We start from the raw sequence: 23,666 nt of genomic DNA on the forward strand, positions 1-23,666 counted from the left end.
GGGATGGGCCGGCGCTGTGCAGCTTGGCTGGGGCAGGTCTCAGGGTCTCAGCCGCTCTCCTGACTTCTTTGCTTCCAGTTCCTGGAGACCTCGGACCTGACTGCGAGCTTCAACCTGTCGGAGATGCTGGGGCTGCAGGGCGGGACGGTGACCCTCTCCAGCGTGTACAAGTCAGTGCCAGCCCTGCCTGGGGACATGACCCAGAGCGCCCTGGGGCCCCTCCCTACCCTCCCTTCCTGCAGGGCCAGGCCCTTCCCGTGCCTCAGTTTCCCTCTTTGCACATGGGGTGGTGGGACGATTTTGATCTCTTGGGGACTGAGGAAGGATGCCCTGGAGCGGGCCCTGCATGGCTGAGCTCTGTAGAGCGCTGAGGGGTTGCACCGTGTCCGTGGGGTGGGGGCAGGTCTCTGGCCTTGGACGCCTGCGTGGCACGACCCGCTGGGTGAACAGCCCAGGGGCCCACAGGATGGAGGGGATCCCGCTGGCCACACGGGCAGCGCCCCCTCCTCCCAGCCTTCCCTGGGCATGGGCCGGACCCAGTGCCTATGTCTGTCTACGGGGAGCGCCCCCCATCGGCCGCCAGCCCTGTTCTCAGCTCTGACGTCCACCCCGCAGCAACTGCCAGCACAACGAGCCCCTGTGGCGAACCCTGCAGCTGGGCCGGGCCGTTTCCTTGGACGAACTGCTGAACATCAGTCAGGTCAGTGCGGGGAGCGCGGAGACCGGTCCAGCCGTGGGCAGCGCCCCGGGGCTGCCTGGTGGGGGCACAGAGACCAGCCCAGCCGTGGGCAGCGCCCCGGGGCTGCCTGGTGGGGACACAGAGACCGGTCCAGCCGTGGGCAGTGCCCAGGGCTGCCTGGTGGGGGCACAGAGACTGGCCCAGCCGTGGGCAGCGCCCCGGGGCTGCCTGGTGGGGGCACAGAGACCGGCCCAGCCGTGGGCAGCGCCCCGGGGCTGCCTGGTGGGGGCACAGAGACCGGCCCAGCCGTGGGCAGCGCCCCGGGGCTGCCTGGTGGGGGCACAGAGACCGGCCCAGCCGTGGGCAGCGCCCCGGGGCTGCCTGGTGGGGGCACAGAGACCGGCCCAGCCGTGGGCAGCGCCCCGGGGCTGCCTGGTGGGGGCACAGAGACCGGCCCAGCCGTGGGCAGTGCCCGGGGCTGCCTGGTGGGGGCACAGAGACTGGTCCAGCCATGGGCAGTGCCCAGGGCTGCCTGGTGGGGGCACAGAGACCGGTCCAGCCGTGGGCAGTGCCCAGGGCTGCCTGGTGGGGGCACAGAGACTAGCCCAGCCGTGGGCAGCACCCCGGGGCTGCCTGGTGGGGGCACAGAGACTGGCCCAGCCGTGGGCAGCGCCCCGGGGCTGCCTGGTGGGGGCACAGAGACTGGCCCAGCCGTGGGCAGCGCCCCGGGGCTGCCTGGTGGGAGACACAGAGACCGGGCTGCTTGGTGGGGGCACAGAGACTGGCCCAGCCGTGGGCAGCACCCGGGGCTGCCTGGTGGGGACGCTGGCCTTGGGAGCAGCTCGAGGTCCCGCGGGACTCATAGACTTTAAGGTCAGAAGGGACCATTATGATCATCTAGTCTGACCTCCTGCACAACGCAGGCCACAGAATCTCACCCACCCACTCCTGTATCAAACCCCTGACCTATGTCTGAGTTATTGAAGTCCTCAACTCGTTGTTTAAAGACTTCAAGGTGCAGAGAATCCTCCAGCAAGTGACCCGTGCCCCACGCTGCAGAGGAAGGTGAAAAACCCCCAGGGCCTCTGCCAATCTGCCCTGGAGGAAAATTCCTTCCCGACCCCAAATGTGGGGATCAGCTAAACCCTGAGCATGTGGGCAAGGCTCACCAGCCAGACACCCAGGAAAGAATTCTCTGTAGTAACTCAGATCCCACCCCATCGAACATCCCATCACAAACCATTGGGCATATTTACCGCTAATAAGATCAATTAATTGCCAAAATGAGGCTATCCCATCATACCATCCCCTCCATAAACTTATCAAGCTTAGTCTTGAAGCCAGATATGTCTTTTGCCCCCACTGCTCCCCTTGGAAGGCTGTTCCAGAACTTCACTCCTCTGATGGTTAGAAACCTTCGTCTAATTTCAAGTCTAAACTTCCTGATGGCCAGTTTATATCCATTTGTTCTTGTGTCCACATTGGTACTGAGCTTAAATAATTCCTCTCCCTCCCTGATATTTATCCCTCTGATATATTTATAGACAGCAATCATATCTCCCCTCAGCCTTCTTTTGGTTAGGCTAAACAAGCCAAGCTCTTTGGGTCTCCTTTCATAAGACAGGTTTTCCATTCCTCGGATCATCCTAGTAGCCCTTCTCTGTACCTGTTCCAGTTTGAATTCATCCTTCTTAAACATGGGAGACCAGAACTGCACACAATATTCCAGATGAGGTCTCACCAGTGCCTTGTATAACGGTACTAACACCTCCTTATCTTTACTAGAAATACCTCACCTGATGCATCCCAAGACCGCATTAGCTTTTTTAACAGCCATATCACATTGGCGGCTCATAGTCATCCTGTGATCAACCAATACTCCGAGGTCCTTCTCCCCCTCTGCTACTTCCAACTGATGTGTCCCCAATTCATAACCAAAATTCTTGTTATTAATCCCTAAATGCATGACCTTGCACTTTTCACTATTAAATTTAATCCTATTACTATTACTCCAGTTTACAAGGTCATCCAGATCTTCCTGTAGGATATCCCGGTCCTTCTCTGTATTAGCAATACCTCCCAGCTTCGTGTCATCCGCAAACTTTATTAGCACATTCCCACTTTTTGTGCCAAGGTCAGTAATAAAAAGATTGGTCCCAAAACCGATCCCTGAGGAACTCCACTAGTAACCTCCCTCCAGCCTGACCGTTCACCTTTCAGTACGACCCGTTGTAGTCTCCCCTTTATCCAGTTCCTTATCCACCTTTCCATTTTCATATTGATCCTGGGGGGCTCCAGGGGCTCAGAGTAGGTCCGTGTGCGGCTGGGCTAGGCGGGGACTCGGGTCTGCCCCCCAGCCACCCCCAGGGCTCTGTGATTGGAGCCGCGGCTAGCGAGCTGCAGGGAGAGTCCCGAGCGCACATGCTGAGCCGAGGGAGGGGCAGAAACCCATCTGCTGGGGCCAGCCAGGCCGTGCCAGGGCCCAAGGGCCACGGGGTGCGTTACACTGGGAATGGCACCTGTGTGTGAGGCTCCCTCCCCCTCCCCCCCCCGGCTCCCTACAGAACCAAGCTCGGTCCAGTAGGTGCGGCCCCATGTGCGGCCGGGTCAGGTCTCCATGGCAACGGCTGGGATTGGGGAAAAAACCCGGGCCCCATGCTGGGTACCTGCCCTGCATATGCCAGCCTATGGCTCCCCAGCTCCCAGCCCCCCAGGGGCCAGGCCGGGGGCTCAGGCTGCCTAGGGCATGCTCCCCAGCCCCCCAGGGGCCAGGCGGGGGGCTCAGGCTGCCCGGGGCGCGCTCCCCAGCCCCCCAGAGGCCAGGCGGGGAGGCTCAGGCTGCCAGGGGCGCGCTCCCCAGCCCCCCAGGGGCCAGGGGGCTCAGGCTGCCAGGGGCGCGCTCCCCAGCTCCCCAGGGGCCGGGCCAGGGGGCTCAGGCTGCCAGGGGCGCGCTCCCCAGCCCCCCAGGGGCCAGGCGGGGGGGTCAGGCTGCCCGGGGCGCGCTCCCCAGCCCCCCAGAGGCCAGGCGGGGAGGCTCAGGCTGCCCGGGGCGCGCTCCCCAGCCCCCCAGGGGCCGGGCCAGGGGGCTCAGGCTGCCAGGGGCGCGCTCCCCAGCCCCCCAGGGGCCAGGCGGGGGGGTCAGGCTGCCCGGGGCACGCTCCCCAGCCCCCCAGGGGCCGGGCCAGGGGGCTCAGGCTGCCCGGGGCGCAGGGCCGGCTCCAGGGTTTTGGCCGCCCCAAGCAGCCAAAAAAAAAAAAAAAAAAGCCGCGATCACGATCTGCGGCGGCAATTCCGCGGGAGGTCCTTTGCTCCGAGGCGGAGTGAGGGACCGTCCGCCAAATTGCCGCCGAATAGCTGGACGTGCCGCCCCCCTCTGGAGTGGCCGCCCCAAGCACCTGCTTGACAAGCTGGTGCCTGGAGCCGGCCCTGCCGGGGCGCGCTCCCCACTGAGCTGTGCTGCCCTGGCTGCTGTGGCAGGGGGGTGGGGGGGCGTGTTCCTGGGGCCCCCCGGATCCCTCACGGCCTCGCTGCCTCCCGCAGTACACCGGCGAGATCACCGCCGCCTTCGACCAGCTGAACGTCAGCCTGGACCCCGTCACCTTCCTCAGCCCCAGCCAGAAGCAGCTGCTCCGGGACGTCGGCGCCTCCGGCCTGCAGCCCAACTTCACCGGCGCCCTGCAGCAGGTGGGCTGGGGGGGGCAGGGGGGACAGGGCCTGTCTCAGGCTGGGGGTGGGGGCAGTTGTGGGATCTGGGGCTCTGTACGTTGGGGTGTTTCCGTGGGGTCGCGTGGCCCCAGACCGCTGCTAGGCCCGGTCCCACACCACCTTCCTGGGGCAGCCAGTGGGGGTGCTCTCCCCCCCCCGGGGGTCCCACCCCTCCTGCGTGGAGATGGGCAGGGGGGGCAGGGCAGGGTAGCAGGGGCTGGGTGGCGGGGGAGGGGGCAAGGGCTGGGGCAGGTCAGGGGCTGGGCGCCGGGGGAGGGGGCTGGGGCAGGTGGCGGGGGCTGAGCCAGGCTCTGTGTGTCTTTCTGGGTCCCCAGGGTGGTCGCTCTAGACACGCTGCTCCCCCCCACTGGCCATGAGGCCGTTTGCCCCCCGTCCCAAGGGGGCGTCGTGCACACTGGGTCTGTGCTCCCCACCGCCAAGCCCCCCGCCTCAGCCCAGGAGAGATCCCTGGTGTGACGGGGTCTATCCCTGCCCTCCCCCCGCCTTGCCCCAGGAGAGATCCCTGGTGTGACGGGGTCTGTTGTCCCCCCCCCTCCCCCCCGCCTCGGCCCAGGGGAGATCCCTGGTGTGACGGGGTCTGTCCCCCCCCGCCTTGGCCCAGGGGAGATCCCTGGTGTGACAGGGTCTCTCGTCCCCCCCCCCCCCCCCGCGCCTCGGCCCAGGAGAGATCCCTCGTGTGACAGGGTCTGTCCCTCCCCCTGCCCCACCCCAGGAGAGATCCCTGGTGTGACGGGGTCTGTTGTCCCCCCCCCCTCCCCCCCGCCTTGGCCCAGGGGAGATCCCTGGTGTGACGGGGTCTGTCCCCCCCCGCCTTGGCCCAGGGGAGATCCCTGGTGTGACAGGGTCTCTCGTCCCCCCCCCTCCCCCCCGCGCCTCGGCCCAGGAGAGATCCCTCGTGTGACAGGGTCTGTCCCTCCCCCTGCCCCACCCCAGGAGAGATCCCTGGTGTGACGGAGTCTGTCCCTCCCCCCCGCCTCGGCCCAGGGGAGATCCCTGGTGTGATGGGGTCTGTCCCGTCCCCCCACCTCGGCCCAGGGGAGATCCCTGGTGTGACGGGGTCTGTCCCGTCCCCCCGCGTTGGCCCAGGGGAGATCCCTGGTGTGACGGGGTCTGTCCCTCCCCCCCGCCCTGCCCCAGGGGAGATCCCTGGTGTGACGGGGTCTGTCCCGTCCCCCCGCGTTGGCCCAGGGGAGATCCCTGGTGTGACGGGGTCTATCCCCCCCCGCCTCGGCCCAGGGGAGATCCCTGGTGTGACGGGGTCTGTCGTCCCCCCCGCCTCGGCCCAGGGGAGATCCCTGGTGTGATGGGGTCTGTCCCCCCCCGCCTTGGCCCAGGGGAGATCCCTGGTGTGACGGGGTCTGTCCCGTCCCCCCGCGTTGGCCCAGGGGAGATCCCTGGTGTGACGGGGTCTGTCCCCCCCACTCTCTGCTCGTCTCTTCCAGCTGGAGAGGAACGTGACGCAGCGGGACCTGCTGGCGCTGGCGGAGCAGCTGGAGGCGCTGGCCAATGTGTCTGTGAGTGACGCCGGGAACCGCCCTGCGCCCGGCCCCGGGGAGCATCAGCGCTGGGTGTGGGCTCCCCAGGGTCACTGGGGCGCTGCCTGGGGGGGGCTCTTGCCATTGCTGATCGCTCCCCTCCCCCGGGAGGCGGGTGGGGTGGGGAGTGCAGGCCGGGGAGCCGGCTCCCCAGGGGCTGCCTGGCTCGTCCTGCTCTGCCTCCCCCCGGGCTGTGGCCCCGGGGACTCGGGGGGGCTGCTGGGCCGGGCAGGTGCCTCTGACTCTCTCTCCCCCCCCTCGGCTCAGCGCAACCTGACCATGAGGCAGCAGCTGCAGGAGGAGGCATCTGACCTGAGACAGATCAATGGGCAGATCAGGTCCCGCTTCCTGCCGGAGATGGTGAGTGACCCCATGGGCCCCTGGTGCTTCCCCCGAGCTGGGAGCAGGGTCCCCCAGGGCAGGGAGTGGGGAAGGACCTGGGACACGCTGCCTCCCCCTCCCTAGCTGGAGCTGTGGGGGGCAGAGGAATCCCCTCCTCCACCTAACCCTCCTGTCTCTGTCCCCAGGAAACCCTGAACCGCAGCATCCGAATCCTGCAGGCGACGACCCCCAAGGTCCCGGTAAGCAGTGCGGGCAGGGGGTGCTGCACTGGGGGGAGGGGCGAGGGGTCCCCAGCACCCTGCAGAGTCTCTGCGCTGCTCAGTGGGTGCTGGGAGCTCAGTGGGAGGTGGCACAGCCAGCGAGGGGCATCCTGGCGGCTCCCGTCCCCAGCCGCTGCCCCATGGATTCCCCCGGTGCGTCTGGCCCAGGCCCTGAGAGGCACCCGGACAGGGTCCCTGGGCAGCCTGGCGGGCAGCCTGCCGGCACTTCCGCTAGCGGCCAGCAGGGGAGCCACCTCCGCGGGACACCCCCAAAGCAAGGGGTGACCTGATCCATGTGGGTGCTAGTGCCCAGCCTTGGCCCCACAGAGACCAGTCACCTCGCTGCCCAGATCCACCCAGGGCTGGGATAACAGAAAGGGGAGGGGGGCTGTGGGTCGGGACTGAGGGGCACCAGCAGAGTGGGGGGAGGGAGCCCAGAGCCGGGCTGCGGTTCGGGATTGAGGGGCACCGGCAGAGGGGGGAGCCCAGGGCTGGGCTAGCAGGAGCTGCGGGTCGGGAGTGAGGGGCACCGGCAGAGGGGGGAAGCGGGGAGCCCAGGGCTGGGCTGGCAGGGGCTGCGGGTCGGGGTCAAGGGGCCCTGTGCTGTCGGATGGGAGCCCGTGGGGACTGGCGGGGGCAGCAGTGTCTCTGCTTTGCCCAGTACCCTGCAAGGGGCTCTGAGCGCCGGGTGTCCTGAGCCGACACTGGGGACCCGATGCTGCTGAGAAGCTGCCACCTTGTGGCCATGTGGGGACAGGACGCCCGGGGGCGACTCCCCTTGCCAGGCGACTGCCCGCCAGGGCGGGTGAGGGGCTGCCGGGGGCTCCCCCTTCTGCACTGGGGCCCAGCCCAGGCCTGGCCGAGCTGCTGGGTCCCAACCTGCTCCTTGCCCCCCAGGCGCGGATCAATGACACGCTGCAGCGGATCGAGGACGCTCAGACCTTCCTAGACACCAGGGCTGCGGAGATCATCAGCAACGTGAGCCCCTCGCAGCCCCTTCCGGGGAGGGGGGCCTCGGACGAACACCCCACGGCTTCGGGGGACCCTCCCCTCTCCCAGGGCTGCGCAGCAGGACCCGGGACTGGGAGGAAAAGCCCTGCCTCTGCCGTGGGGCTCCCTGCACCCCCCCGCCGCGAAAGCCTCGGGTGGTGCCCGGGGGCAAGGCACTGGGAGGGTTCTGACCCCCTGGGGTGGGGATGGGCGGGGTCACGGCACAGAGCCGTCCCCTGTCCCAGCAGAGACCTGAGCCCACGGGGGGTACTGCCCCCCCCCAGCCACTGGGGGCACGAGCTGCTCTGAACTTTTAATATGCTCATTCCGCCTCAGCCCCCCTCCCTGGGGGGATCCCTGAGCCCAGGCTCACAGCCGCTGGCCCTGGGTGCAGCACCTCACCCCTGTCCCCCTCCCCCAGGAGAGCCGGGCCTTTCTGAACACGCTGCTGGGATACTTCAATTCCTACGTCGATTGGGCGAAGAGCACGGTGAGTGACACCCCGACTGCGTGTGTGTGTGGGGGGGGTTGTCCTGCCCCCTGGGCACTGCCAGGGCCCTGCCCTGCCTCACTGTGTGTCCTCGTGCACCCCAAAGCCCTTGTGTGCCCACACGCTGCCCCCTGACGCCCCGCACTGCAGGCCGCCACCGACTCCACTGAAGCACGTTAGGGACGCTAACGAGCTGAGCTTCCCAGCGCCCTGGGGACAGGGCGGGCTGCGGTTATCACCCTGTTTGGGAAACTGAGGCACTGAGAGAGGCAGGGCCTTGCCCTGGGCATGCAGCGAGTTGTGCCCACTGGGGGGTTCCCTCTCCAGCTGGGCATACCCCAGGCTGCTGGCACTCCCCTTCCTCATCCCAGGGCAGCTCTCCTATTGCCTGGTGTATGGGGAAGGGACGGGGGGGGCTCTGGGGGCTCCCTGCCCAGTGGGGGCAGGTTGGGAAGGGCAGGGGCCCGTGCCTGACATGGTGCTGACGGGCCGTGTCCCTGTCTCTGGTTCTGTCCCCAGCTGACAGGAGAGGTGGGGCTCTGTGGGCCTGCGGCCAAGACAGTGGATGTGGCTGCGACCGTCGCCTGCAGTTACGTGGTGGATTCCCTGGTGAGAGGGTTTCGTGGGAGCTGGGCAGAGGGTGCTGTGTGGGGATCGTGGCTCTGGGGGGCCGGAGGGAGCTGTGGGAGTTACACGGGGGCTTTGCGTTCCCGATGTGCCCTGGGGTGAAACCCCCAGCTCCGGGTCCTGGGCGACAGCCGGGCTCACTGACGCTGCTGGGCCCGGCTGGGTAAGGAGAGTCCCACAGGACTTGCTGGGTCTGGGCCCTGAGGGGGTGGGGGCTGCACTGAATGCCCCCCACACTCCGGCAGCACGGCCAGGCCCTGCCGGCCCCGTGGGAGCTGGGCACCAGGCCCTGGCTGTTGAGTTGGGAAGGGTTCAGTGCTCACGGGCCCTGCTGCCCCTTTCCCCTGCCCATCCCTGGGGGTGAGGGCAGACGCCTGGGTGCCAGGCTCTCAAACCCTGTGTGCGGGAGGCACAGCTGTTTGCTGACTCACCCTGCTGGCCGGATGAGGTGGGTCCCATCCTCTCTCCCATGCTGTGCTCATGAGCCAGCCCAGCCCCACGGCTCCCGCCCCATGCTGAGGAGGGGAGATCCAGCCCACGAGGGGGCTGCTGGGCAGGCGCTGACGACTGGGGGCTTCTCTCCCCTGCCAGAATGGCTTCTGGTTCAGCCTGGGCTGGTGCACGATGTTCCTGCTCCCTGGCGTCATCCTGGCCGTGAGGCTCGCCAAGTTCTACCGGCGCATGAAGATCGCCGACGTCTACGAGTAAGGAGGCTCCTGCGCCCCGGGGCGCGTGAGCACGTCGACCCCCCGCCACGGCCTGACCCCCTGCCACGGGCGACCCCCCGCCACAGCCTGACCCCTGCCCCAACCCCTGCACACCCCCGCCACGGCCAACCCCCTGCCATGGGCGACCCCCTGCCACGACCGAGCCCTGCCCCAACCCCCTCACACCCCCGCCGTGCCCCCGGCCAGGGGCCAAGCCCCTCTCACACCCCCTGCCGTCCCTTAAGCCCCTGCCACGTATTCCACCACAGCCAACCCCCTTCATGCCCCTTTGCCAGGCCCACCGCCACGGCCAACCCCCGCCATAGCCTACCCCTGCTGCAACCCCCTTCATACCCCCTGCCAAGGCCCCTGCCCCAACCCCTCTGACGTCCCCCGCCCCGACTGACCCCTACCATGTGCCCAGCCCCACACTGTGCCTTGGAGCAGGCTGTGAATTCACCCTGGCCCCCCTGTGCCACGTGCTGGTCCCCTCCCATGCGCCCCCAGCGGCACAGGGCTCGTGGTCCCCTGCCCAGCCCAGCCCCACTGCTGCATCTGGGAAAGGGGTGAGGGAGGAAACGTGGCTGCTGTGAAGGTGGCAGGTTCACAGGCTTCTGCCCATGGCCTGCAACACAGCGGGGCCAGAGAACCAACCCTCCCTCCCGTGGGCACGGAGCTGGGGATTTCCTCCGCACGGCTGCACAGAGCGCCCTGCCCTGCCCCTGCCCGTACCGTCCCGGGGCAGTGTGGCTGTGTGTGGGGCTGCCCCTGGTCCCGCTGGCGCCCTGCCCTGCCCCTGCCCGTACCGTCCCGGGGCAGTGTGGCTGTGTGTGGGGCTGCCCCTGGTCCCGCTGGCGCCCTGCCCTGCCCCTGCACGTACCGTCCCGGGGAAGGGTGGCTGTGTGCGGGGCTGCCCCTGGTCCTGCTGGTGCCCTGCCCCTTTGCGCTCTCTGGGCAGGGCTCTCTGGCCTCTGCCAGCCCCTGCACTTGCCCACGGGTCCCTGGAATCAGCCTGAGCCGGCCCCTGGAGACGCAGCGTGGGGGCCTTGCTGGTTTCACTTCCTCCCGGAGTTCCTTCCCCCATGTCCGAGCCAGACGGGGATGTGGTATTGGGCTGACCCGAGGCGGGACAACCAGAACCCCTTGGCTGGCCATGGGCCCGGAATAGCCCAACACCGGCGGCTCAGGCCGGCCCTGCCCCATTTCCCCTGCCTGGGGTGAGGAGCCGGCGGGGCCGGGCCACCCCGGGGATCCCTAGGGCCGGTCTCCCCTCCCCTCTAGGCACCCATGAGGGCGCCAGCTGTGACTGGCACTCAGCCGCCCTCGCTGCACCAGTGGGCCTGGCAGGTGCTGGTTCTGGCCCATGTGTGGGGGTTGATGCTGGGGCCCGGGGTGTGTCGGGGAGGCCAGGCCCTTCCCCTTCCGGCCCGGAGCTGCCCAGCCGGGTCCCTCCAGCCCAGCCCACCCTCCCTGAGAGCCTGGGGTACATGCCCCCAGCCCGAGGCCCAGTTGGCGGGGCGGGGCCCTGCCCTGCGCAGACCGGTTGCCAGCGCTGTGGGGCGGGAGGGGGGAGCGCGTCCATCCCCACTGACAGCCTTCCTCTCTCCCGCCAGGAGCGACGGGGAAGCCCTGGAGCTGTAAGTACCTGCTCCAGCTCCCTCCACAGGGCCTGGGGGTGAGGGCGGCGCTGCCAGCAGCAGAGCGTCTGGGGAGGCGAGGGGCTGAGAGCGGGGAGGCTGGCGAATATCCCAGAGGGGCGCCCTGGGGTGTGGAGGGGCCGACTGGCAGGGGTGTTGGAGCCCCTTGCAACGGGAAGCAGGGGGCTTGTGGGGTTGCTGGGCTGGGCCCAGCGTGTGGGGGGCAGGGGGCCACCGAGCCCTGTGCACCTGAGGGCCCCAGGCGCCCCCGAGGCTCATGGGCACTGTTCACCGAGGAGACTGCAGCGAGGGGCATGGCTGCAGGTGGAGGCTTCCCTGGCCACGTCTGTGCTGCATGGGCACCGTCCCAGCTCCCGTGCGGCAGGGCCCAGCACGCCAGGGGTGGGCGGAGAGGCCGTGCTCTGCTTGGCCCTGGTGAGGAATCTCGGGCGACGTCCCCGGGCATTGCAGCCTGTGGTGCCTGTCTCAGCCTTCGCCCGGGCCCAGCGCTGGGGACATCCTGCCTTGGCCCTTCTGCTTTGGGGGATGCTTTTCCCTGGGCGCTGGGATGTGCCGGGTGCCGGGGTTATCTGGGTGCTGGGACGGACCCGGGCGCTGGGATGAGCCAGGTGCCGGGGTTATCTGGGTGCTGGGACGGACCCGGGCGCTGGGATGTGCCGGGTGCCGGGGTTATCTGGGCGCTGGGACGGACCCGGACGCTGGGATGAGCCGGGTGCCGGGGTTATCTGGGTGCTGGGACGGACCCGGGCGCTGGGATGTGCCGGGTACCGGGGTTATCTGGGCGCTGGGACGGACCCGGACGCTGGGATGAGCCGGGTGCCGGGGTTATCTGGGCGCTGGGACAGACCCGGGCGCAGGGATGTGCCGAGATGAGTCGGGTGCTGGGGTTACCTGGCTGCTGGGGTGACCCGCCCCCTCTGCTTGGTTTTGCAGGTCTCCGTCTGCGACGCTGTTTAAAATCCCCCGGGTGGAGACGAGGAAGTAGCAGGCGCCCCACCTGCACCCAAACTGGCCCCGGCCTCGAGCCCCCGCGGGAGGGCTGCTGCTGAAGGGATCATGGGGCGGCCACCCACTGATCTGATTAGACACCTGGACTCCATGGGCCGAAGCAGCCAATCTGCCGTGCTGGCTCCACCAAGCCCCGCCTTCCCCCTCATTTGTTCAGCCAATCACAAGACTCCCCTGGGTGGGAGTCATCCTGCTTCCCGCCCCCACGGCTATGTCGTGGTACATAGACCCTGCACTGCCCCGCAAATCCGGAGCTGATCGGCTGGGAGAGAAGGGGGGGAAGAACCCAGTAGCCCCTCCCCCTACAATCACCATGGGGGTTCGCTGGGGGATGGGAATCCCGCTCTAGGGGCACGCCTCGTTGCGATGGAGCAGCTGGGCACTGGCCGGCCCCACAGCACCGAGGGGCTGGGCGCAGGGGGTGGAGGGGACGGGGTACCCAAGCTCGAAGCAGTGAGGGGGTGGTGTCAATACACCCCCATGCCAGAGGGGCCCTGCATGTGCAGCCGTGTGCGTCCAGGCTCGTGCGATGAGCCATTTCAGCCGCCCCACCCTTCACCCCCCGTGTCACAGCCCTGGCCGGGAGGGGTCCTGTGTGGGGTGGGCGCCTGTCTGTGTCCCCAAGCGCCCGTGTCCCAGACAAGCAGGCCTCAGCGCCCCCTCTCCCTCCCAGTCCTGCCCCCAGAGCACAGTGGGTGCCGGCTCAAAGTGGGGCCACTGGAGGCAAGTGCAGAACGTCCCGGCAGCCATCGCTGGGCCTGACATTAGCAGCCCCCGCTGTGCTCGGGGGGGCCCTGCTCTGCGGCTGGGGAGCAGAGCTCGCCCCGGGCCGGGTGCCCTGCGATGAGGGGATGGCCCTGCGCCCTCCTGCCTGCCCCTGGCTCTGTGCCATGCCCTGGTCGGCGTGGGGGCCACTCTGCACAGACGATGAGTATTTATTTTTGTACGAAGGGGAGTCGCTGGCGGCGCTGGCTGACACAGTGACATGCTGTTGAACCAATAAAGTGTGTGTGCTGCAGACGGGCGCCGGGTGCTTCCCAATGGCCGAACAGAGAGAGCCTGGCAACGGGGGGCCCTGGAGCAGCGGGGGGAATGGGGGAGGGGTCTGGTGTGGGGGAAGCCCTTGAGCCCCCCCTTACGTTACAGAGGACACCCCAGCCCGTGCTGCTGAGCCCATCTACCCCAGCCCCCCTCTCGGGCAGGGCTGTGACCCTCGGTGCTGGGGCTCGGCGGGGGTGGGCAGCACAATGCATGCTGGAACGAGGCAGCTGGTGGGCCTGGCGCCGCAGCCGTGACCCCCACAGCGCGGGGAGCGGAGCTGCTGCCCCGGGGCCGTGAGCACCTGCAGCCTGGATGCCCAGGGGGGCTCAGGGCCCGGCGGGGCGGCTCGTGACAGCAGCCCAGGAACGCTCGCCTGGGGGCTGGATGGGAAACCTCGGTAAGGGGCCTGAATTCCCTCCCCTGCACGTGGCAGTACAAAGCAGTAGGACGGGGCAGCGGGCTCGGCTGAGGGGCAGGCCTGGCCAAAGTGAAGCCAGCCGGCCCCGTCTGGGCTGCAGGGGATGCTGTGTCCAGGGGTCACCCCCGGTTTCAGAACCACAGGGTGGGGGTGAGGAATCTGGGCAGCCCAGCAGGCACCGCCCCACGTGGGCTCATGGGACCGTCCGGGACCAACCTGGTGGGTGACAAGCCCCACGCGTGTTCCCCAGATGGGGCTGGTAGCGAGGAAGCTGCTGCTGGACTCTGGCTCCGGAGGGCACCCAAAGGCCATGCTCACAGCCAGGCTGAGGCCTGCGGGCGGCTCAGTTCCAGTTTGTAGTGTAGACACGGCTGCCCTGGGTCAGTGGCAGGGCGAGGCCTGGCCCAGAGCGTTGGAAGCAGGGTCCCTGGGGGGGGGGGGGGGGAACGGGACAGGGGGGGGGGGACAGACTGGCACAGCTCGGGGCCAGCCCTTGCTGGGGCAAAGGAGACACTGGTGTCTACCAACAACAGGCAGCCGCTGCCTTGCCTTGCTTGGGAAGCTGGTATGCCCGGCTGCCTCCTGCCGGGGGGGCTGGGTCCCTTCTTTGGAGTGGCTCCCCCAGCCGCTTTCCCGCTCCCAGGCAGAGCTGGGCCGTGGCGCCGGGCGCAGAGGGTTGTGCCTGCGTTTAGCAGCGGTAACGCCGCCGTGGCCCCAAGCCGAGCGAGCGTTGGGACTCCCCCCCGCCCCCGGTGCAGCTGGCAGCCCCAAGGGGTGTACGTGGGTTCCTCGGGGGGGGGGGGTGGTGGTGGCAGATTCCGCTTTTGTTGGGGGAGGGTCCCACCGCAGTGGAGGAGGGACAAGCAGCTTGAAAAAGAGGAAAATGTGGTCGTGAAACCACAGCAACCGGCGGGCCCCAGAGCTGCCCTTCGCTTGTGCTCTGCCAGCCTCCAGTTCACGGGGCCTGGCCCGGGTCTGGCCCGGGTGACTGACACAGCAGGGGCTGACTGAGCAGGACCCGGCTGGGAGGACCCCCACTGCTGGAGTCATGGCTTGTTCTAGCCCGAGCTGTGGGGCCCACGTGTCCGGAGGCCCCGGCAGCGTTCCCCCCTCTCCGTAACCGCCGAGTGCGGCTCAGAAACAGCCCCAGGGAGGGCCAGGCGAAGGGCTGCGGCTGGGACAGGTGAGGCCTTAGTCCCAGTGCGGGGCAGGGCCAGTCGGTCTCTCTGGCACCCGTCTGTGCACCAGGGACCCCACGCAAGTGGCTCTGGCTTCAGCAAGCCCAGGAGCAGCGTCTGGCCCATTGGACTCTCCCCCTGCAGGCAGGAATTCCCCAGCCCCACAGAGCCAAGGGGGAAGCTGCCGAGTCTCTGGGGCAGCCACCCTGGCTTGGAGGGGCCGGGCGAGGGGGCCCTTGGGGGATTCTCACTAACAGTGCCCAGCCCCAAAGCCGCCTTGGGGAGAGCCCTGCCCAGCTTCGGGAGCTTCAGCCCCCCTGCTGAGCCTCCCTGGCCTGACGGGGGGGGCAGAGCCCTGCCCCCAGACCCTGGGACGTGGAAACCCTATTGCAGCCCCTGGCAGCCTGCACGGGCCTCTCCCTGGCTGGGCTCTGGCGTGGTGGGATCGGCCGGGGTACTGAGGGCTCCGGGCCAGCCCAGCTCCGCCAGCGTTAGGGCGTGGGAGGCCAAAGCTGTAAGAGAAGGAGGCCCTTGGAGGCAGGTGCCAGGGAGAACTGGGTCCGCTGGGCTCTGGGCTGATGATAAGCTCCCTCCCTGCACCCGGCCTCTCTTCCTGCGCTGGGCATGACCCAGGAAGGGGCAGTGGGGAGAGGACCACGTCTCTGGGGTATGGATCCTAGTGGCCGCCAGCCCCCCACCCCGCCACGCTACGCTGTTTTCTGCTGCGACCCGTCACTGCCCGGTAACCAGAGGTTGCCCGCCACAGCCAGCCTGCCCAGGGGAATGCCACAGGCCCAGGCCTCCTCCCTGCCTGGCTCCAGGTAATTTAGACCCAGCAGCAGCAGAGGATGCTGATTAGCTCACAGGCCGCGTTACCCTGACTTCCCTTCCTGGAGTTTCAGCAGCAAACCCAAGCTCCACCTGTGTAGTGTTGGCAGGCCAGTCTCGCTTGCCCCATGCCCCGCTCTCGGCTTGCCTCACCCACCTGGACCCCCCTACCCCTTCATCTGGCTGCAGTATTCTTCACTTCCTGTCCCAGACTGTCGTGTACCTTGTTAAACAGCTGCCCTGGGCCGCTTCAGAGGGGGCTGCATGTCAGCAGTGGGCCAAGCAACGTGGGAGCCTTGGGATCAGAGAACTGCGTGAAGGATGTTGGTCTGTCTCCCTGCTGAGGGCGGGCGGAGAGCAAGGGCCCTTGGGCACAGCTCCAGCTCCTCATGCGACTGCAGCTTGGGTTCGGTCCCAGAACCAGAGGGCGTCACAGGCGGTGCGGGAAGGAAGGTGGACACCAGCCAACAAGCAGATGACAGAACAAGGAGTAATGGTCTCAAGTTGCAGTGGGGGAGGTCTAGGGTGGATATTAGGAAACACTATTTCACTAGGAGGGTGGTGAAGCACTGGAATGGGTTACCTAGGGAGGTGGTGGAATCTCCTTCCTTGGCGGTTTTTAAGGCCCGGCTTGACAAAGCCCTGGCTGGGATGATTTAGTTGGGGATTGGTCCTGCTTTGAGCAGGGGGTTGGACTAGATACCTCCTGAGGTCCCTTCCAACCCTGAGATTCTATGAAAGTCCCAACAGCTCTGCCCCAACTGAAGCCAGGCCAGTCTACGCCACCTGTACCCCCGTCCCCGCTGGCCCAGCCCACAGCTGGGGCCAGAAGGCAATGCAGAGCTCTAGCTATTCACCCCTCCCCTCATGGGGGTGTTCTGGGCCCCCCCAAATCCAGATGGGTGAGGCTGTGCCCTACTATAGCTACAGCCCTGCAGGCCGGGAGCCTGGCCAGCTCAGATTGGCAGGGAATGGGGGGGGGGGGGGGGTTGTTACCTTCCTATGCAGCCTGGAGCCCTGGTCACCAGTGAGCATCAACTGGGCATCCCATCGCCCAGGGCAGAGGCCTCAGCTCCCCATGGTCTCTGCCGCCGGCCCAGCAGTTTCCTGAGGACTGAAATGCTGGTGTGGGCTCAGGACAGGGGCGTCTGGGTAAATGCGACAGCCCGTGTTAAACAGGGGGTCGGACCAGAGGAGCCGATGGTCCCTGCTGGCCTAAAGTTCTACGGGCCGGGGGCTGCATTTCCGCTGAAACCCTAAACTGGGGCCAGCCCATCACCAATCCCTGGCGTGCACCCAAAGGCATTGCCTGACCGGCCTGCTCAGGCCACTCAATTTTGTCCACTTACAATTCCCTCAGCTGTTTCCTTCACTTCCTGTCCTAAACAGCGGCTTAAGACCAGCCTCCCTCCCCCAGCTGCTGTGCCCCACCCCATGGCCCCTGCAGCGCCCAGCGCGACAGGGGCAGCCGGCTGCCGTGAGTCCCGGCTCCCGTGCTGAGCTGGGCCGCGGGGCACTGCTGCACAGCCCGTTGGAGCGCTGCGCCCAGCTCACCGGAACAGAGCAAGGCAGCAGGGGCAGAACGGGCCCCACTTCCCCTCTCTGCCACAGAGCCAGGCAGCTGCCCACACGGCCTGCTGGGCTGCAGCGGGAACAAAGCTGCATTGATAACAAGCCAAGCAGATTGTTAACGGCATCAGCAGTTCCTCTTCCCCAGGCCCAGCGAGGCGTTTGCACACGGGTATGCCGCCCGCTACAGGGACTTTCCACAGCAGCACAGGCAGGAGGGGGTCGGCCGCTCTTTGCTGAAAAGCCCCCAGCCTCCTCCTAGAGCCACGGCAGCAGCTGCCAGCCGAGCGAGCCTGCGCCCAAGGGGCCGCAGCCAGGGCAAGACAGGAGATGGACGGTCGCTCGTTAAACACCTTTTAATATTGCATATAGGACAACAGCAACTGGACAGTGGCATGCAAAGCCAACAATTGCATTAAGACTCCTCCCTTGTGCAAACAGATCCGCCCAACTCAGCCTCAAACTCTTTTCTCTCCACTGAGAGAGACGTTTGACAGCGGCTGTTTAATGACACTGACTGGAAATCTAGCAGAGGAAGGGCCTGCTGGCCACCACGCAGCTGCAGCTGGGTAGGCAGGGAGCTGAGCTGGTCCCAGGAGCAGCCCCTTCCCCGACCCCCCACCCCTTACAACAACAGCTTCACTCGTCCAGGGAGCAAAGCCCCTTCGTGCTCCAGGGACTGGGGCGTAAGGCACAGTAATGGGGGCAGAAGGGGCCAGGCAGGTACAGCTCCTCTCTGTTTTGGAAGTCACACAGCTGCCAGTCCCTGCACTGCCTCCTCAACCCCAGAGAGCCGTCTACACTACGGCTTGAGCCCTTGGTTTAATGTGGCGCCAGGCCAGCTCACCCATGGGATCAGGTAAGTCAAGGTGAAGGGCTCTGGTGTAGACAATCCCCAAAGCACCCACCTCCCACTCCTGATCTTTAACGCAGACGGGAACAGGGATCAGCAGGCAGCTCTACAGCTTAGGGGGCGGCCCCCTGCACAGAGGGGGACGGGAAGTCACAAAGACACCTCCCCTCCCCATGACCTATAAATAGCCCCCTGCCAGCCCAACACCTGAGCACAGCTGACTGCCTGCAGGGGCTGCCCCTTAGACCCGGCAACCCAAGGGAGCCCAGCACTGGAGTCTAGCTGATTGCATCAGACCAGCGCGACCTCCCGGCTCCGTCTGGGGCGGGGCTGGCTGCAGCGACCCCCACCTCCCAGTGGAAGGGAGAGGAGGCTCAGAGCCTACTCGATTTCTGGCTGTTGGGTGGCAGGAGCTCCGGGGGCTCTCCTCCCTGCCCTGCTAATTAGCAAGGCCCTGCTGGAAGGGAGGGGGCAGAGCCCAGAGGAAGGCACAGGAGAGCAGTGGGGCGAGCGAGCCAGGAGAGGGAGCGGCTGATGCAGCACAGACTCTGCCCCCTGCCTGCCCTGACCCACTGCAGCTGGGCCCTGGGGGGTGGAGACTGGCTGAAGCACCATCCAGCGCCCTCCTTGTGCCTGCTGGTGTGACACATGCAGCCCTCAGGAAAGCTCCTCCCTGGCCAAGGGCTAGCGCCCGACAAGCTGCCAGCGGTTACCTGGGGTGCCCAGAGCGCGGACAGCGCCACCTGTGGGGATCTGGGCTGGAGGCGTTAGATCCAGCCAGCTCCCCATGCCTCCCTCCTCCAGAAACCAGCCGGCCGGCAGCCCCCAACTCACGCTGACCCACACAAACCCTTGTGCATGCTCCCAGCCTGTGCAGTCAGTCAGCAGGGCTGAGCGCGGCTGACCCCAGCTGGAGCGCGTGGGAGCCCCCGGGGCTCAGCACCCAGACAGCCGGGCCCCCTCTCCCCGTTTAAATAGGTGCACGGCCACGCTCAGCTGCTGTTAAACCAAGCGCCGCCCCAGGACCCTTCACATTTAAAACGAACCCTCGGGCAGTTTAGGTTTCTTTAAAATGTTTCCTCACACACTTAAAAAACAACCCCCCTTGGGAGAAGCAAACCAGATGCGCTTTCCCCAGCCCAGCCTCAAACAGGGGCTGTGAGCGCGGCCGGGTCTCCAGTCACTCGCCCCTCCAGCCAGCCGTGCCCCGAGCCTACCAGCGTCTGGCATCCGCCCAGGAGAGAAGGAACCCGGGCAGGAGCGGGACCAGACCCCAGAGCAGTTCCCCTGTACCCTGACTTAGCCGGCAGAGGAGAGGGGGGCAGGCCGGGGAAGGGCCAGACAGCCCTGACACGGCACCTTTTGTTTCTCAGAAGGCTGAGATAAGGTTAGAGCCCAGGGCAAAGGTAGAAGGGCTGGGAACAGAAAAGGACAGGCCAGGTCTAAGTTTGCCTCCTGCGCGACAGACACACCAGGAAAGGGACAGCCAGGGCAAAGCTGCCGGCCCCAGGCCTAAGCCCGCGCAGGGCAGCACTAGCTTGGCCGGTTTTAGGCCAGGCTGGGACGCAGACGGAGCTCGCTCCTTTGCTGTGGTTTCATAAGGGGATCGGCCATTCCCCCACCCAGGGCAGCTGATCCCATGGGGGAGGGACAAACTAGCAAGGTGGTAAACAGACGGCTCAGGGACACCGCCATCCTTGGAGGCCCAGGCAGAGGTCCCAGGGACCGGCCAGTCCGGGGCTCAGGAGCATAACACAGACCCAGTGGGGAGGTTTTAGAGACTGGGTCCAGGCCAGCAGTGCCCGCGTGAGCAGGTTCATCCCCCGTGATCCCGTGCCACAAAGGGGCATGCCTGCTCCTAAACAGCCTGGCCGTGGGCAAGTCACAGGACAAATGAAAGGGAATTTGGGTTAAGACTTTGTACTTTATCCTCCAGGCTTCATTTCTAGAGGGCGGGAAGCCAGCGTTTAGCTCAAAGGCCAGGAGAGGGGGCTCTCACGTGCAGTCAGTGCTCTCTCTCGCTCTCACACACCGCTCCTTCGCTGGGGAACTGCCTCAGCTGTAAAGCCCCTCAGTCACCCCAGTGATCCTCCCCAGGTCTAGCCTGGGCCGCCCCCCTCCCCCTCGCTGACTCATGAACAGTGCACTATCTCAGGAGGTTGTTTGAGGCAGGAAGGTGTAACTAGAGTTGGTCTCTGCCTTTGGAAGTGGGGGGAGGCTGGCGTTTGCTGCCCCTACCCCCGCTCGCTAGGTTTTCGCTCCCATTCTGTACACACGGCTTTTCATACAGCGTCGCTCAGGTTACAGCCCGGGAAAGGAGTCCTGCACGCTCCCGCCTGCTGCAGCATTTCTGGGGCTGCCTTGGGGCCAGCCCTGTGCTGTCTCGGCGGAGCAGGCGGTGGGAACGGAGGGCCCTGCAAGATGTCGGCATAGAATTCGTCCTGAGTGCACTGGTGCTGTGCCACCTTGTGCAACAGCGGCTTCAGCAAGGCCAGGGTCAGCGGGGCCCCCCCGGCACAGAAGGGAGCAGGGTCGCCCTCCGAGCTGGGGAGGTGCTGCAGGACGATGCTGAGAATGTCCGAGACGGTCAGGTCTGCAGGGCACAGCTCCCACAGGGCGGCCAGGTACGGGTCCAGGTCCCTGTGCTGGGCAAACTGCGCCAGGAGGGTGGTGAAGATCTCCTTGTTGAGCAGCGGGCTGAGCTTGGAAAACTTCTCGGCCGCCTCCACCACCCGCTGCCACCGGCGGAGGCGGATGAGCAGCTGCACGGCTTGCAGGACGGCTTTGGGCCGCGCGCTGCCCAGCAGCAGCTCGATCTCCAGCTCGCAGTCGCTGGCCGTGCGGTGGCGCTGCCTGTCGAGAACGGCCAGTGCTCTCTTGTAGAGGGGCCCCCCGCCCTCGGGGCCCTCTTGGGTGCTGTACGTCCAGGAGGCCCCAACGTACTGCTGGGTCAGCTCCACAAAGCTGGGCAGCCACTTGGGTTTGAACCTGTGCAGGGAGCCGCAGATGAGCTCGAAGAGCGGGACCACCCCATTGAGGCCCATCTCCTCCTGCTGGGACCAGTTAGGGACTGGCCCCCCCAAGACCTTCTTCCAGAGGTCGGAGGTGGCCCTGGCCACCAAGAGCCCGTCTCCATTCTGCTGCAGCTGCAGGCTGCTCCGGATGGCTTTCCAGGAGGCCTTGGGGAAGGAATTGAAGACACTGTTCAGATAGGCCAGGTTCTCCCTGTCCAAGTCCAAGCGCAGGAGGCGGCTGACCTCCTGCTCCACCAGCTCCTCGCAGCACCTGTCGACTTCGCTCTCCGAAGCGCCCACGATGCAGGACTTGAGAAGCTCCAGGCTCAGGTAGCTCTGGAGATCCATGCTCAGGGTGCTCACCAGTTTGGCGTAGGTCTCCGGGAGGCCCTTGGCTGCCCTCTCCTTACGGGGGAGGCTGTGCTGCAGGATGGAGGAGAGAGCAATGGGTGCCTGGAACATCTCCCCCTTCTTCAGCTTCTCCACCGTCAGCTGGGAGCTGCTGAGGCTCCGCCTTTGGTAGTACTTGCAGGCTTCCTCAAAGACCATCTCCACCAGGGTGGGCTCAGGCCTCCCACCCTCCTCCGGGCTGGAGAAGCTGAAGCAATAGATACCGGTTGGGGTGAGGAGCTGGATCTCCTCCTCCCTGCTTGGGGACTCCAGGAAATGCACCTCTCTGGTGCTCAGGAGTTTTTTCTCAATCAGCCTCCCACTGGTCAAGTCAATGAGATACAAGACCCCCGCCAGCACACAGGTCAGGGTGCTGCCAAAGGCCTTCAGCTGCACGGGGTCTCCTTGGGCCAGGCAGCTGCCCCCCAGATCACAGACGTGTCTCCAGGTCCCGTCTGGCTGAACCAGATGCACTGTGCCTTGTGTGCTGAGCAGCAAGAGCCCCCCGCAGCTGGACAGGGCACAAGTATGAATGTCCAGAGGCGCCACGGACAGCAGGAGACCCACGGACCCAAACACGAGCTTCTTGAAGTCACTGGAGTGCAGGACTTCACTGTGGACGAACCTGCCAGACGGGGCCACAATGGTGACTTTAGCCTCCCGGGGGCACCAGATGAGCAGGAACGTGGAGACGCTGGCAAAGGTGGCACCGGTGGGCACCAGGAAGACGTGCTGGGGTGAGGCCAGGACTTGGTACTGGGGGCTATTGTGCACCACTATCCTCATGGCGCCCAGGTGTGCCCCCTGCTCCCCCACCTCCAGAGCCCTGGTGCAGATGCAGTACCTGAAGGCCCCCCTGCCTGGGTCCAGATGAGCGTCCGAGGGGGGCCTCTCCTCACACCAGACCAGGCTGCTCCCCTGACTGCAGATGGAAACGACGCGAGCCCGGGCCCCATGGCACAGCTCCAGGGTCTGCTGCAGCTGCCAGCCCAGCACTGGCGCGAACCCCCAGACCTCTGTCCTGCCCTGCTCCCAGACGACGGCCAGCACCCAGGAGGTCAGCGCTGCGGGGCTCTGCAGGAAGAGCAGCCCCGTGATGGGGGGCTGGGGCGGCTGCCAGCTCCTCTCCAGGTCCCCTGCGCCGGTGCCCAGGCGCTGGAAGGTGAGCACCTGCGGCTGGAGCACCGGCCGACCACGCAGGAGCAGCAGGAGGTGCTGCCCATCTGGGCTGGTTTGGACGTGGCGGGGTGCCTCGCCCGGCCCACGCTGGCTCAGCAGCTCCCGCAGGCGTCGCCCACTCACAAAGTCACTGAAGTCGGAGACCTGCCGCAGCGCCCCGGCTCGCTTCATCTCGGGGTGCCTGGCGCGGCCCCCGCCGGCATGAGGCGGGGCAGAGAGGGCCCTGGCTGCCAAGCTGTCACCACTGCCTGAGGGTCCTGAGACTCCAGTACACCCTGACTTCCTTGGGGGCTCCCCAACCCCCCCGTGCACCCTGACTCCCCCGGGGGCTCCCCAGACCCCCCCGTGCGCCCTAGCTCCCCCGGGGCTCCCCACGCCCCCCGTGCGCCCTGACTCCCTCGGGGGCTCCCCACGCCCCCTAACTCCCCCAGGGGTTCCCCGTGCGCCCTGGCTCTCCAGGGGCTCCCCAGACCCTCCCACACCCCTTAGCTTCCCCCGGGGCTCCCCGGGCCCCCCGGACTGCGCGCCCCGGGTCCCCTACTCAGCCCCGCGCAGGGGAGCGCCCGTCTCCGCGCCCCGCTGCGATCACGAGGCTTCCGGGCGGAGCCGCGTCCCCAGCCCGGCCGCTCCGGCCCTTTGACTTCCGTCCCGGCCCGATGAGGCTGGAGCCGGAGCGCGGCGGAGCGGCCGTAGGCGGGGTCCCGGCCCGGCCCCGCCCCGCGTTAAAGGGCTGCGGCCGGGCAGAGACAGGGCCTGGGCCGGCCTGGCTCCAGCGGGGCCTCGGCTGCCTCTTCCCCCCACTCGTGTCGCGAGTTTGCGGGAGCTCAGCGGCGGGCGAGTCAATGGGGCGCCCGGCCGGGAGCCCAGGGCTGCACCCGGGGTACAGGGCGGAGCAGGGAGAGATGGACTATCCCGGCCCGGAACAGCACCTCCCCTGGGACCCTGGCCTGGGTGATGAGCGTGATCGGGGCATGAAAAACACCCTCCCGGGAAGAGAGCTTGACAGGGTGGGAAGAATCCTTGACCTTAGCGGGGGGAGGAAGAGAAGGGGTCAGCACACAAGGGTATAAAATAGCCACTGGGATGCGTCTCTTCTCCCTGTCTCCGAACAGGCGAGCAAGGGGGGATGTCTGGTTATGCTGAAAGGTGGCAAATTCGAACTGATAAAAGGAAA

At 66.7% G+C, this 23,666-nt stretch overlaps 2 protein-coding genes across 2 annotated transcripts in view; one reads left to right on the forward strand and one right to left on the reverse strand.

The window, feature by feature from the left end:
- LOC135881966 (prominin-1-A-like) overlaps positions 1 to 11,999 on the forward strand; it is a 35,288-nt gene extending 23,289 nt beyond the window's left edge. Inside the window, exons 13-24 of the mRNA XM_065408739.1 lie at positions 79 to 170; positions 616 to 700; positions 4,220 to 4,363; positions 5,848 to 5,919; positions 6,208 to 6,300; positions 6,468 to 6,521; positions 7,440 to 7,520; positions 7,954 to 8,022; positions 8,542 to 8,631; positions 9,241 to 9,353; positions 10,970 to 10,993; positions 11,948 to 11,999. Of these exons, the coding sequence (XP_065264811.1) occupies positions 79 to 170; positions 616 to 700; positions 4,220 to 4,363; positions 5,848 to 5,919; positions 6,208 to 6,300; positions 6,468 to 6,521; positions 7,440 to 7,520; positions 7,954 to 8,022; positions 8,542 to 8,631; positions 9,241 to 9,353; positions 10,970 to 10,993; positions 11,948 to 11,999 (969 nt within the window). The remainder of the gene's footprint in view (positions 1 to 78; positions 171 to 615; positions 701 to 4,219; positions 4,364 to 5,847; positions 5,920 to 6,207; positions 6,301 to 6,467; positions 6,522 to 7,439; positions 7,521 to 7,953; positions 8,023 to 8,541; positions 8,632 to 9,240; positions 9,354 to 10,969; positions 10,994 to 11,947) is intronic.
- An 8,192-nt stretch (positions 12,000 to 20,191) lies between these two features.
- HPS6 (HPS6 biogenesis of lysosomal organelles complex 2 subunit 3) lies at positions 20,192 to 22,663 on the reverse strand. The gene has a single exon (XM_065407090.1). The coding sequence runs from the start codon at positions 22,661 to 22,663 to the stop codon at positions 20,192 to 20,194; it is 2,472 nt and encodes an 823-aa protein (XP_065263162.1).
- Positions 22,664 to 23,666: the final 1,003 nt, after the last annotated feature.

Source organism: Emys orbicularis, chromosome 7 (assembly GCF_028017835.1).
Source record: "Emys orbicularis isolate rEmyOrb1 chromosome 7, rEmyOrb1.hap1, whole genome shotgun sequence".
Classification (NCBI taxonomy): Eukaryota; Metazoa; Chordata; order Testudines; family Emydidae; genus Emys; species Emys orbicularis.